This window comes from Sinocyclocheilus anshuiensis, unplaced genomic scaffold (genome assembly GCF_001515605.1).
Source record: "Sinocyclocheilus anshuiensis isolate Anshui unplaced genomic scaffold, SAMN03320099.WGS_v1.1 scaffold794, whole genome shotgun sequence".
NCBI classification, from domain to species: Eukaryota; Metazoa; Chordata; class Actinopteri; order Cypriniformes; family Cyprinidae; genus Sinocyclocheilus; species Sinocyclocheilus anshuiensis.
In genome coordinates this window covers 153026-165862 of record NW_015547683.1, presented here as the reverse complement: position 1 = coordinate 165862, position 12837 = coordinate 153026, and the positions used below count along the sequence as shown (strand labels likewise).

The window sequence follows — 12837 nt, the reverse complement described above, 5'->3', positions numbered from 1 at the left end:
AACGAGCCGTTTTAGGTAGGCGTGGTTGACTCTTAACTTTTATAAAGAATATCTCTTTGAATTTGAGACTTTAGTCTTTGCAACTTTACAGATCTTCTTTATGCACCAAGAGCTTGTAACACTTCAAAGAGAAAGGAAAAATTGAAATCGCATCATATGTCCCCTTTAAACTCCTTGTATGAATGCCTGCATGACATGTATAATTCAGTTTAGACAGTGTGCAAGAATATTTAGCGTCCCTGGTATGAAAATGATCGCTGCGAGACGCTGGCGGAGTGAACAGGCTCGATAGAGTTGTGAGTGAGGGCGCTGGCGCAGCCTCCGTGTTGCCAGATCCAGCTATTATAAGCGTTTTGGACTTGTCTTTTCCACTTAATTTAACACTTTAGAAAGTTAATAAAGTAGGAAGTTGCAGTTTATAGTCAGCTAAATCTTTATTTCATCTTATTTTATTACAGCAAAAGATTGGAAATAATTTCGGTTTATTTTTATTTATTTCTATTTTTTTGTTTGTTTTAGTATCAATCTGGCAACACTGCATTGCCGGCACTTACAGTAAACTGAAAGCAATCAAAAAAGCCCATGGACAGGTTTTTGCTGACAGGATACGACATTCGGTAAGGGAAACGCAAAATTCACATGATATTATCTGTCATAAACGTTATCAATGCTGTCAAAAACAGTAGCATTTAACACTAGCAAACTAGCAATGAAGAAGTCTATGCCATGTCATTCAGTATAGTTACATTTTCACAAATCATGCTATAAACGTTCATAAGAGCACTAGACAAAGCTATTGTAGTTATGTATTGTTGCAATAAACAACTGATAAAATTATCCACCCTTAAATATAGTAAAGTGTTAACAAATTTTGACGCAATAAATAGGGTATGATTTTTAAAAAATCATCCCTCCAAAACAGAAAACATCTTTCACAAACATCTACATGTCTGTCTCCTTTAAAGTGTTTATAGTGTATATAATGAGTTGTCTTTGTATGGGTTATTATAACACAATTCTTTAAAACCAACCCCCATCATCCCCTGCTTGAGTGGCGCCACTCTGGACTTTCCCATCATAAACATGCAGCTCTTTTGATCGTGGTAATTTGTCTGCAAAAGGTATGTGACAGTCCCTTATCCGTTCTCGCTAGCATCTGCAAAGTGGTGCAATTGAAAGGTCTTGACATGCCCAAACCCTGCAGGTTTGATACATCTACTCACACAACCAAATAATCCGTTTGTAATTGGATTGACAGCTCAATCGGACTGAAATCCTTCATGTAAGCACCTTAATGTATCCGATTGAGCTTGATCGGAATTAAATTTCGATCGGATTGAAGGGGGTGGTTGTGTCTAATTGGTGTTGGATCTAAACTCTGCAGGACACCGGCCCTCCAGGACCAAGTTTGGGCACCCCTGATGTAAACACTCGATCGGATTGAACCCCGAAACTGAAAGGACTGCGCATGTGCAATGACGCGTAATGACGTATGATGCGCAGAAGGAGTGGCTCTTCCTTTTGAATAAAGTGTTGTGTAAATGCGTGTCCTGTCATTATAAAACTCTGCTTTCACTCGGTAACTGTGAAGTGGAGCAGGAGAACCTCCCACCAGTGTGGATTCTCATCCACAGGCAACCCGTTTTGGGTGCGGGGAGGGGCATTTTTTTGCATGATAAATATGAGCAGTATGGCACAGCGGTTTATATGTATATTTATCCATAAATGGATCAATATTAATTATGCTGTTAAAAACAAATAAAGAAACCGTGTAGGAGAGTGGTTATTATGTGAAAACAGTGAGAAAATATTTGTGCAGTGTGCGCATGTAAAAAAAAAATCCATTCCGATTTGAAGCTTGTGACATATAAACGCGCACATCAACCCGATCACTTTATTTAGCGTTCATGTAAACACTACATTCAGATTCATGAGTCGGAATGAATTCAGTCTGATTGAACCAAAAATTGTGCATGTAAACGTAGCCACTGAAGTTTGCGAGCTTCTGCAAATGTTCCAGCCAGGACAGCTGCCTCTCAGCCTTTTTCTCTACAATTTTCTCATCCCGTGCTATTTTCTCTCAACAAAGGTCTCTCAGAATGAGCTTTGCTGGTAGCACAAATGGTGCTAGGAACCCAAGAAGGTCGTAAAAAGAGCCAACAGCTGACAATATACCTCTTCTGATAACTGGTTTGTTTTGCACTTCAATCTTAAAATTAAACGTGTCATTCTTTGTACACCACAGAATTCCCAATGCTCTTTCCATGGGAAGCAACCCACTGTCCAGATCTAAGTCTTTCATGTCAGTGGCTCATTCCTCTTCAGGGATGGACGAAAGTACAGTTCTCCTATTTCTAGTCTATTTTGTCAAATGGAACCCACCTCAATTACAAAGCACTCTGATGTCTCTTGCAAGAATGGCTGCTTGTTCTTCAGTTGCCACTGATTTAAGGCAATCATAATTGTAAAAATTCTTCAAGAGTGCCTGAGTTGCTTCTGGAGTAGTGTCATTGATTTCAGCTTCTGCTGTTCTTTGAAGAGTGTAACAAGAACAACTCAGTGAAGACGTTGCCCCAAACAGGTGTGCACACATCCTGTACTCCTCGTCATCTTGATCTAGGTTGATCTGGCCACCAGAGAAACCTCAGGAAGTCTGCATCCTCACTAGGTACTCAAACCTGATAAAACATTGTCATTGCAATCGGCTCCTCACAGAATCTAGTCAACACCCCAATAAGCGTGTTAGTGAGGTTAGGCCCTTGAAGTAACTGAAGTATCCTTGGTAAGATGCATTACAGCCGAAGACAACACAGATTTTTTTCTTTTTCTGATGATAAACCCCGTGGTGTGGAATGAAAACCACACCTTTCCATCACCAAGGTGCAAAATTCTCATCCGGTACTTTCTCAGCGAACCCTTTCTCAATTATGTTGTTCATAAATCTGGTGTAGTCCTCATGGAACTAGGATTCCTTTTGAGTCTGAAGGCTCTTGAGACGCTGTTGAGTAGACTTGGTCACAGACATCGTGAACTGTCTGTCTTCTTGAGACATTTCAGAATTATCCTCATAACGACGCTCAGGAAAATCAAGATTAAACTGCTTCATCAGCAAATCTTCAATCATCTCCACAGATGTGCGATTCACTGTACAGCTCTGTATACCAGATTTTCTTGTCTTGATGCTCTCTTCTTTCGGTCCATTGACTATCCAGCCAAGAACTGTCTTCACTGCATAAGGCCCGTTGCTTCTGCTGTTTATCATCTTCCATGGTTCCATGCCCATATGAGAATTCACTCCAATATGTAGCACTACTGCAGCCTGAATATGTGGAAGACGAACCTCATGCAGGTAAGGCCATTTCTCAATATCCTCCTGTTTAGGAATGCTCCCTTCTTTCACAGGCAAGTGTTGCTGAGTCAAGACATTATGTAGATCGATATAAGTATTCTCTTTTAAACCACAAACTTTTAAGTCAGACAGCAAGTATCCTCGCACCTTTCTTTGTTGACCCATAGTACAAAGCAGAAAATTAGACTTCTTGCCCTGTATGTTCAGTTAATGCATGATATCTTCTGTGCAAAAAGTGGTTGTGCTCCCTGGGTCTAGGAAAGGATAAGTCTCTACTGATTTTTCACTCTTCTTTGATTTCACCTTTACAGGTATAATGGAGAGGATGCACTCACCATCGCCAGCCCCAGTATATCCACAAGTCTCCTGATCCAGTGAGAGAAGAGCATTCAAAACTGCAAAGTCATGGTCTTCTGACTTTTCATCTCGGTTATTTTCTTGTTTAACGAAATGAAGGATACCTGGATGTTTTAGTGAGCAATCTGGATATGATATTCTCCTCTTACAATCTTTACTCACTTGTCCCTGTGTTAGAGATTTGCGCTACGCTACTGGTCAGTATGAATAATCAACACTTTGAGATTGGATTTCAGTGGTTATTTTGTAGTGAGTTAAATTTTAAAATTTGTTACACAGAACCAATGTTTCAAATCATGAACATGATGGGAATGAGCTTGGGACAACACCAGAATTTCAATCCCATGTGGCAAAAAAGGTAGGAGCCTTTTTGGATGGTTGAGACCCATACAAGACCTGTTATTTCTACTGAGTATCTTCAGCTTGTCATACAAATTTTACAAATGCACAGTAGTTGCATTTCAGAAGTGTTTTGAACCTGATCAGTCTGAAAACAGAGATGAAGATGAAGAACGTAAGCAAACTCATCATTTGGTTTCATACAAAGTTGCATGTACACATAGGTACAGTACAGTAATATAGATAATAGGCTGGCCCATGTGGTCCGATCCAACAGATGAGCTACTGTAGCTCAAATTGCTCAAGAAGTTAATGCTGGTTCTGATGGAAAGGTGTCAGAATATACACAGTGCATTGCAGTTTGATGCGTATGGGGCTGCATAGCCTCAGACCAGTCAGGGAGCCCATGCTGACCCCTGTCCACAGCCGAAAGCACCAACAGTGGGCACTTGAGCATCAGAACTGGACCACGGAGCAATGGAAGAAGGTGGCCAGGTCTGATGAATCATGTTTTCACCATTTTACTATTTTTCTAGACTTTTTATTCATTTTAATCAGTCTTACAGCCTGACCAGACAAAGAAATCTAGAACAATTACATTTATAATTTTACTGTAATTTATTGCAGTCACACAATTTGAAATCTAAAATTTTAATTATATACATGCTAATGTTCACATAAGATTCCATTTTGAATTGTACTCAGTTCTTTTATGGAGCATAATTTAAAGGTTTTAATAATATGGATTTTAAAGTTTTTTTTTTCCTCCTCAGTGTGGGTAGGCAGCAGGTAGCAATGTGGCAGTTTGGCTTTTTAAAAGGACTGTTAATTTTTGTTTTATTTATTTCATTTATTTTTGCTCTCCAGTGTATTTTAAAAAGTTAGTTTTCTTATATGCACCAGCTCTCAGGGGTATTTCCATCAGTAGCCGCAGCTATTGTGCAGTAGAGACCATCTGTGTGATGTAAGGGTCTATATCTCCGGGTGGAGAGGAGAGCAGGTGAGAAGGATGGGTTTCACTTGTCTGTGTCTGAGGGTAGAGATCCAAACTGACGGAAGACACTGGAAATTTAATTAAAAGATAATCAGAGATGGTGAATGGTTATATATCAGTATCATCTGAATATGGTTAGATTAAACACAAGGTCTGAGAGGGTCTGTACCTGGCTCTGGTGAAGTGGACTGCAGATGTAAAGACTCCTCTTCAATAGGAGTTTCAGCATGACCCTCAGGATCTGAGGTGAAAATCTGATGGAGAGGAAAATGATAGAGAATTTAAAAGAGTTGCTGTAGATTCACATGCTGTTTTACCTGAGGACTGAAGAGTTGTCTTGAATTCCTCAAATACTGTTTTGCTTTGAATTGCTGTAATGAATAGATTAAAGATAGATAAATAAATTAAAGATAAATTCCTTTTTGTCTACTGATCATTTTTACACTTTATGTGGAACATATTTTTTAACAGAATATTCATTTACATGTGCACATGACAAAAGCTGTTATGGGTAAATTCATTTCTTAGTTTATTCAGGATAAGCTGAATGCCATATTCATATGAATATGCCAAAGTCTGTGGAACATGTAAATCTTTCTTATATATAAAGCCCGTTATATAGCCCTTAATCTGAAAATGATGTGCATGTAATCATGTCAGTATGATGAGTTTGCGTTTGGTTCATGCCTGTCGAAGAGCTGTGAGGTTAGTCAGTGTCCCAATGCTGTTGCTGTCTGCGATGACCATAGCCTGGGACAGGAGACTGGAGGAGGGGTAAGAGCTCAGGTCTGCTTTGCTGTACACTGAAACACACAGTATTACAGCAGAATTTTGGTGAAGTCCACACTATTTTCTGAAATGAGAAAAACTAGGTCTGTCCATTTAAAAATCACTGTTCTGGGTGGTTTCTAGAGCATTGCTAGAAGTTTTCAAGTCAGAAATGTCCACCCAATAATAGTGATGCTTGTCTTGATGCACAACTAATGAATTACTCAGACCTCTAATTAAGAACTTACTGTGGCATGGTAACTGAGCCATTGTTGCCATGAAGGAGCTTGGACCAATATGACTCTGAAGCTGCTGCACTATTGGCTGCTGAGCTGAAGTGTGAAGCTGCTGCTGAAATGAGATTGGCTGAAGGGTAGTAAAACCTCCCCCTACATTGTTGATGACCGTCTGTGGTTGAGAGGACGTCAAGCCTACAATAAAAGACATCTGTTAGCATTAATTAGCAGTGTGTTGGTGTTAAACTGTTAATGCAGATTACTATATATGCATTGTACCTATGAAAAGTGAGGAGTCCCCCAGACTCATAACACTTGGCAGGGAGGCCATGATCAGTCCTGGAGGGGTAGCAGAGGATCCTGACACTCCATGCAAGGAAGTGAGAGTACTAACAGGAGGTAAGGAGCCACCGCCAGATGCCTAAGAGAGAAAATGGAAAATTTGCCTTTCAGGTTTCAGCTTCCATTTGCCTTAAATGGATAGCAAAGGGGAAAAAATGAAAATGATGTCATCATTTAATGAAGATTTAAAAGTCTCAGTGTTTTTGTCCATACAATGAAATTCAGTGGAGTCCAGTGTTTTGGACCACACTTACTTTCACCGTATGGACAAAAACAGTGTGTTCTGCAGAACAAAGAGAGTCATAAATGTTTAGAAATAAGAAATGGGAAAAAATGAAATGAGTGAGTGAGTGAAGTGACATGTGGCCAAGTATGGTGACCCATACTTGGAATTAGTGCTCTGCATTTAACCCATCCAAAGTGCACACACACAGCAGTGAACACACACACACCGTGAACACACACCCGGAGCAGTGGGCAGCCATTTTTGCTGCGGCGCCCGGGGAGCAGTTGGGGGTTCGGTGCCTTGCTCAAGGGCACCTCAGTCGTGGTATTGAAGGTGGAAGAGAGCGCTGTACATTCACTCCCCCCACCTACAATCCCTGCCGGTACGAGACTCGAACCCCCTACCTTTGGGTTACGAGTCCGACTCTCTAACCATTAGGCCACGACTTCCCCCAAATGGTGTTTTTAAATGTGAAAAACCGCCACTAGGTGGCGTCAAGTCAGTGTCTTATCGAGTGAGTCATTGAATCGTTTGATTTGTTCAAAAGAACTAATTCATTCTGGAACGAAGCAAGTGGCTGATTTCATGAATGGGTTATTGAATCATTCACTCAAGCAATTCGTTCAAAACACAGTTTCATTCAGGAGCCAAACAGCTGTGTGTTGCTCGGAGATGCCCGATGATCCTGCTATCTATTTGGAACTATTTTTGTTGGTTAAATACAGACAGACAATACAGTATATATAAGTCACTTAATATTAACTTCTTGTATGAATTTCTTGTTCATACTTCATTTCCAACCTGCTTGCCGTTATTGTGAGATGAAAGCAAAAAAACAGCTAAAACCAGCCTAATCTTGTTGGCTGATTTTAGCTGGTCATCCAGCCTGGTCATAGCTGGTCAGCAGGCTGGTTTTAGAGAGGTTTTGGCCACTTCTTTAGCTGGTCAAGCTGGGAGACCAGTTGGCCAACCAGCTAAAACCAGCTTAGCCAGTCTGGGAGACCAGCTAAAACCAGCTACTTCCAGCTTAAACCAGCTAAGACCAGTCAACCATCTTAGGCTGGTTTTAGCTGGGGTTTTTTTTCAGCAGGGAGTGATCACTTAAGTCACTAACTGTTCCCTTAATCTCACTGCTGTATGGTGATGTGTGTAAAATAGTGTAAAGGAATCTCACTGATTTGTGATGGTGTGTATCCAGGAGTGTATGACTGGGTTCTAGCTGGACTGGACTGGCTAGATGACCTCTGTCTTCACCACCGGAGCTTCTCACTGTGCCCAGACTCTCACACACCACTGGCTGACTGTACTTCAGAACTTTAGGATATCAACAAATAGAAAGGTGGGTAAAACAGGTCAGATTTAGGGAGAAATCTAGGGAGATTAATTAAAAATCAACCCATTGGTCATTAAAAAGGTTATTTTATATGCAACAGAATATCAGTCAACAGATGGGACAGGTATGGGCCTGATTGACGTCATACCTGTTAAAGGACTGGATGGTAGCATCTGGCCTGTCAAGGGAGCTGATTGGCTGCTGTAGGGCACGTCGAGTGCCAGTTTGTGGCGAAATGCCTCCTCTTTACGCCGATTCGCGAACCAATTATATACACGAACCTCTGTGACCAAATTATAACCCAGGCCAGCCAGCTGAGATGGAGGAACTCCCCTCTGAAGACACTCCGCTCTAAAACTCATATACATGCAACAGTTATTACCCACGTCGCACCTACATTTTGGGTTATGGTAACCAGATCACTCGTTACCTGTTGCACTCCTCCACCAGTCCCTCCCTTTCCTCCTTACTGGGGTTTTTCTGTCGTTCATAGGCCTGGAACAGGATTTGTTGGGACGCTGGGCCCCATTTGAATCGATTCCTTCGTCCCTTTCTCACATCATCCCCGGATTCCTCTCCTGACATGACACCTCGACTGGCATTGGTGAACTCTGCATTGATCAGGGTGTGAGAATCGTTCATTCTAATTGTGTAATTCTTAAAGATGCATTAAAACAGAATTTTATGTAAGAGAAATAAGAAATGGTCATACTCACGTTGGTTGATCTCTGCCTGTTTCTTGACATACCAGCTGTACAGAGCGGCACGCTTTTGATTCTTCATGGGTGTGCCCTTGTTGAGGTGCTGGGAGAGATGGGATTGGTTGAGGCCGGTGGACTCCACCACCTCTCTCTGTGGTAGGTTGTGCTGCTGCATGTAGGTCTTCATCATTTTAGCCACATGCCAAGAATCCTCTCTAACACACACCAACACATTAAAGGGTTAGTTCACCCAAAAATGAAAATTCTGTCATTAATTATTCACCCTCATGTCGTTTCAAACCCGTAAGACCGTAAAATTAAGATATTTTTGATGGAATCTGAGAGCTGTCTGACCCTACATAGACAGCAACGCAACTGAAATGTTCCCAAGTCCAGAAACTTAGCAAGGAGAGCTGTAAAATAATCCATGTGACATCAGTGGTTCATCCGCAACTATACGAAGCTACGAGAATACTCTTTGTGCGCAAAAGAAAAGAAAAAAAAGACTTTATTCAACAATTCGTCTCCTCCGCATCACCCTGGTGCCATTTTGGAGCATATCCGCTGGACGTAAACATTCGTATGCTGTTCTGTGTCAGATTCCATCAAAAATATCTTAATTTGTGTTCCGAAGATGAACGAAGGTCTTACGGGTTTGAAACGACGTGAGGGTGAGTAATTAATGACAGAATTTTCATTTTTGGGTGAACTAACCCTTTCAGCAAGGATGCATTAAATTGATCAAACGTGATGGTAAAGATATTTATAATGTTGCAAATATGACTATTTCAAATAAATGCTGATCTTCTGAACTTTCTATTAATTAAAAATCTAGGAAAAAATGGATTCCACAAAAACATAACATTGATTATAATAGGAAATGTTTATTGAGCAGCAAATCAGCATATTAGAATGAAGACTGGGGTAATGATTTGCAATACAGAAATAATTTACATTTTAAAAAATATATTGAAATAGAAAGCAGTTATTTTAAATAGTAATAATAAAATGCTCAATAAACATAATGAATACTGATAATTAAGTTAAGTATGATGTCGGGAAGAGAAAAATGTCTTTAATATAAGCACAATAATTTAATTTCAATTAGAATTCAGTTTTTAATACATAAACCCTTTAAAATGTAATTGTGACAGACAGGCTGCAAAGTGGCTGATATTGGAAAGAAAATAATATATGAATACATTATTATAACTTATTACAAAAATATATATTCTAAGTAAGAGATAAAAAATATATTCCATGTTAGAGATAAATGTGTTGTGTGACAGACCATTATTATGTTAATTATATCAGTAAACACACATAGTATGGCACTGTTTCCTGAAATTACAGCATATTCAGAAATTTTACAATTTATTTTTAACATATTGAAGAAAAAAAAATCACATCTTGATTAAGTAAAAAAAAACTTATATTAAGACAATTTTTTTAACAAAAATGCTTTGGGAGAAGGGTGAGGGGAAGAGGAAGGATAGATAATACAGAGGTAGAGAGGGTGCAATGTTTACACTATAAGATAAGGCAAGAGACAAGGGGCCAAAGTCCAGTAAAAGAGACTGCAAATAACCCTCGTGAACACAAACACACAAAGCTTTACTAACACACAAACATATCCAAAAGCAATGCATTTTACCTATACAAATCACTCACAAATTCCCTTTGATGTTTAAATAAAGTGCATTACAAGTCCATTTATATCTGTGTTCAAAGATCCACACACTTAGAAAAAAAACCTCCCCTCACAACAGCACTATCTTTACAATATCACCACAGTCATGTGTACACAAACACACACACTGAGCGATGGACACTGTGTCACTCTGTTAATTTTAACCAGTCGATGTAGCTCATTTATTAAAACGTTTGAAATGGCCAGAGAATAATGAATAGGGTGGGTAATTAGTAACTAAAAAAGGTGGAACCTCCTTTATATTCATCCCATCAGTTCGGAAGCAGAGCAATAGAGAAGAGAGGAAGCAAATGAAAGGACTAGAAGAGAGAAGACCTGAGATGAGCTAGAGAAAAGAAGAAGGTTTAATCAAGAATTTGTGGAGTAAAATATGAAGTTGAGAAGCAGACTTTAGATGATGTTTCTTTAGAAGAACAACATTCGAGGCACTGAAGTCATAATAGATAGTTCAGAATGTGCATTTTGAATGGAGTTTGGATTGATTGATCAGAAGACACCAGGAGACTTACTGTAACAGCTGGTCAACTTCAGCCCTCTGCCTCGCGGCCTCCTCCGGCGGCAGCCTCTCCATCTCACGGAATATAAGAGGTGGATTGTCCATGTCTCCCTCCTCCGAGCTCTCGCCATCGGCCCGGTCCATCCTCTCGGCACCGGCCGAGGCCCGTTCTCGCTCCAGATCTCCCATGGCCTGGATCAGCAGCTCTTTTGACAGCCCTGATCCCAGCAGAGACCACACCAGCTGCTCCTGTAAGGCCGACAGCCGGCTGCTTCGTTCTTCTCCTGCTCTCCTCCCCTCTCCTCCCTCCATCTCTCACGTTTAAGTGGCCGTTTTTTGTCTATATTTTGCTCACAGAAGCTTTGTCCGTGTCACTGAAGCAATTACCAACACACTCTTTGTGTGCAAACAGACGTACACACACACCAAAACAATATCGCACACGTTCAGTATTCACCTCTGTCTCAGGCTTTGAGTTCAGTAGTCTGTCTTTCACATGAACAGCTTCTTTTCATTTTCTTTATCCTTTTCTTCTCTTTGTTTTCCAGTGTTCTTTTGCTCCTGTATTAAGTCTAGATACCTGTTGTCCTTTTGCTTTGAAATGTGATTTTTTTTTGCTACTTGCTTTTCCTTCATCCCCTCCTCCCTTCCTCTGTGTCTCTCTCTCTCTCTCTCTCTCTCTCTCCCTCTCTCTTGGTGAACTTTAGCCTCGGCCTGTGTTGAGGGCAAAGTGTAGAGTCTAGCTATTCAGTAAAAATGAACACTACAAACACATTTAACACTCGCACTGTCATCTTGTTTGTCTTTTTTATGAAACAGTTGTTTTATCCATGTTCCAGGCTCAGACATCCAATTTTGAACTACGAAAATCTATCATAAAAATATTGTTGTATTTTTAAAACTGTTGTATTTTTAATTTTTTTTATTGAAAATAAAATATATGCTAGTGGATAACAACAAGGGGGCTGGGGCCCACAAGGGGTACTAAAAGTGACTTAAAATTATTACAATTTAAATGTAATGTAATTTTTATTATAGTTAATTTGTAAAAATCACATTGTGTAAAAATCACATTTTGTAATGTGATTTTAAAGATTTCTAGACCTGAAAATGTAATGTAAATTAATAAAATAAAATGTTGTTGGCTTTGAACAGCTGGGTGACATAGAGCGAAAAAGTTTGAGAAAGAATCAGCTATTTTATAAATGTTTGTCTATCATGAGTAAATGTAATTTCCACCAGAATGAATGGTGATATGTGATGTAGAGGAAATGATTTTGCTTGTGATGAAAATGTGGTTCATTTCTACTGTTATAAGTGAACAAATTAAATGTTTATAATTTTTTTATTTGAAGTGTTCAAGGGAGTTCATATCTTAAAATTAAAGTTAAAAATGCATAACTAATCACAAAATGGGACATTTTAGAAATGAGACGAGGCTGTTCATAAAACTCTATTGTGTAGTTTCTTTTTTTAAACTTGAGTATACAGTTCCATAAAATATTACCATATGATCACTTTACAACTGCAGTAAACTTACAACGGTAATGTCACTGTTTCTTAGACTATGGCCTGTACTAACATTATCTGTAAAAGTGCAGTACACCTGCACTGTACAACTGGAAATGGAGGAAAATATATCTAAACAAACAAGAAAAAACAGCAACTCAAGTCATTAACTCATATAATTAAAGCAAAGATATTTCTAGTATGCTGATTTCCTGCTCAAGAAATATCTCATCATCAATGTTGAAAATTGCTTCTTTTTTTTTTTTTGTGAAAGCTGTGATGCATTTTTAGGATTCATTGATGAATGGAAAGTTTTTACTACAAAATTCTGACTACAAAATTTTGAACAGTAGTGAAGTCCTAACATGTGTAAACATGATTTGGTAAATTTTGTGCATTGCATGACCTAATGTTTATATTGGAGTACTTGACTAGCATTGGATGCTCAACAGACTAATCAAAATTACAATCCGAAA

At 39.3% G+C, this 12837-nt stretch overlaps 1 protein-coding gene across 3 annotated transcripts; it reads right to left on the bottom strand.

The window, feature by feature from the left end:
• Nucleotides 1-4699: 4699 nt before the first annotated feature.
• hnf1a (HNF1 homeobox a) lies at nt 4700-11856 on the bottom strand. Of its 3 annotated transcripts, none has more exons than XM_016505694.1 (11): nt 10866-11856; nt 8661-8860; nt 8375-8555; nt 8093-8301; nt 7786-7925; nt 6323-6464; nt 6056-6238; nt 5727-5842; nt 5357-5410; nt 5209-5293; nt 4700-5107 (listed from the first exon to the last, which is right to left on the bottom strand). In XM_016505694.1, the coding sequence occupies exons 1-11, from the start codon at nt 11162-11164 to the stop codon at nt 4980-4982; spliced, it is 1737 nt and encodes a 578-aa protein (XP_016361180.1). In that variant the 5' UTR covers nt 11165-11856; the 3' UTR covers nt 4700-4979. The 3 variants fall into 3 exon arrangements, with proteins under 3 accessions (XP_016361180.1, XP_016361181.1, XP_016361182.1); XM_016505695.1 differs by having other exon boundaries at nt 8093-8295; XM_016505696.1 differs by lacking the exon at nt 5357-5410 and having other exon boundaries at nt 4701-5107; nt 8093-8295.
• Between the last annotated feature and the right edge of the window lie 981 nt (nt 11857-12837).

Bases quoted from the DNA above. Each gene is read 5' to 3' on its own strand.
- hnf1a (XM_016505694.1), bottom strand. From the start codon at position 11,164: ATGGAGGGAGGAGAGGGGAGGAGAGCAGGAGAAGAACGAAGCAGCCGG. The intron at 5,411-5,726 runs GCATGAACCAAA...TATTCATTACAG, and splicing joins ACCTCACAGCTCTTCGACAG to CAATTCAAAGCAAAACAGTA. The intron at 5,294-5,356 runs GTAAAACAGCAT...CCTCTCCATCAG, and splicing joins GACAACTCTTCAGTCCTCAG to ATTTTCACCTCAGATCCTGA.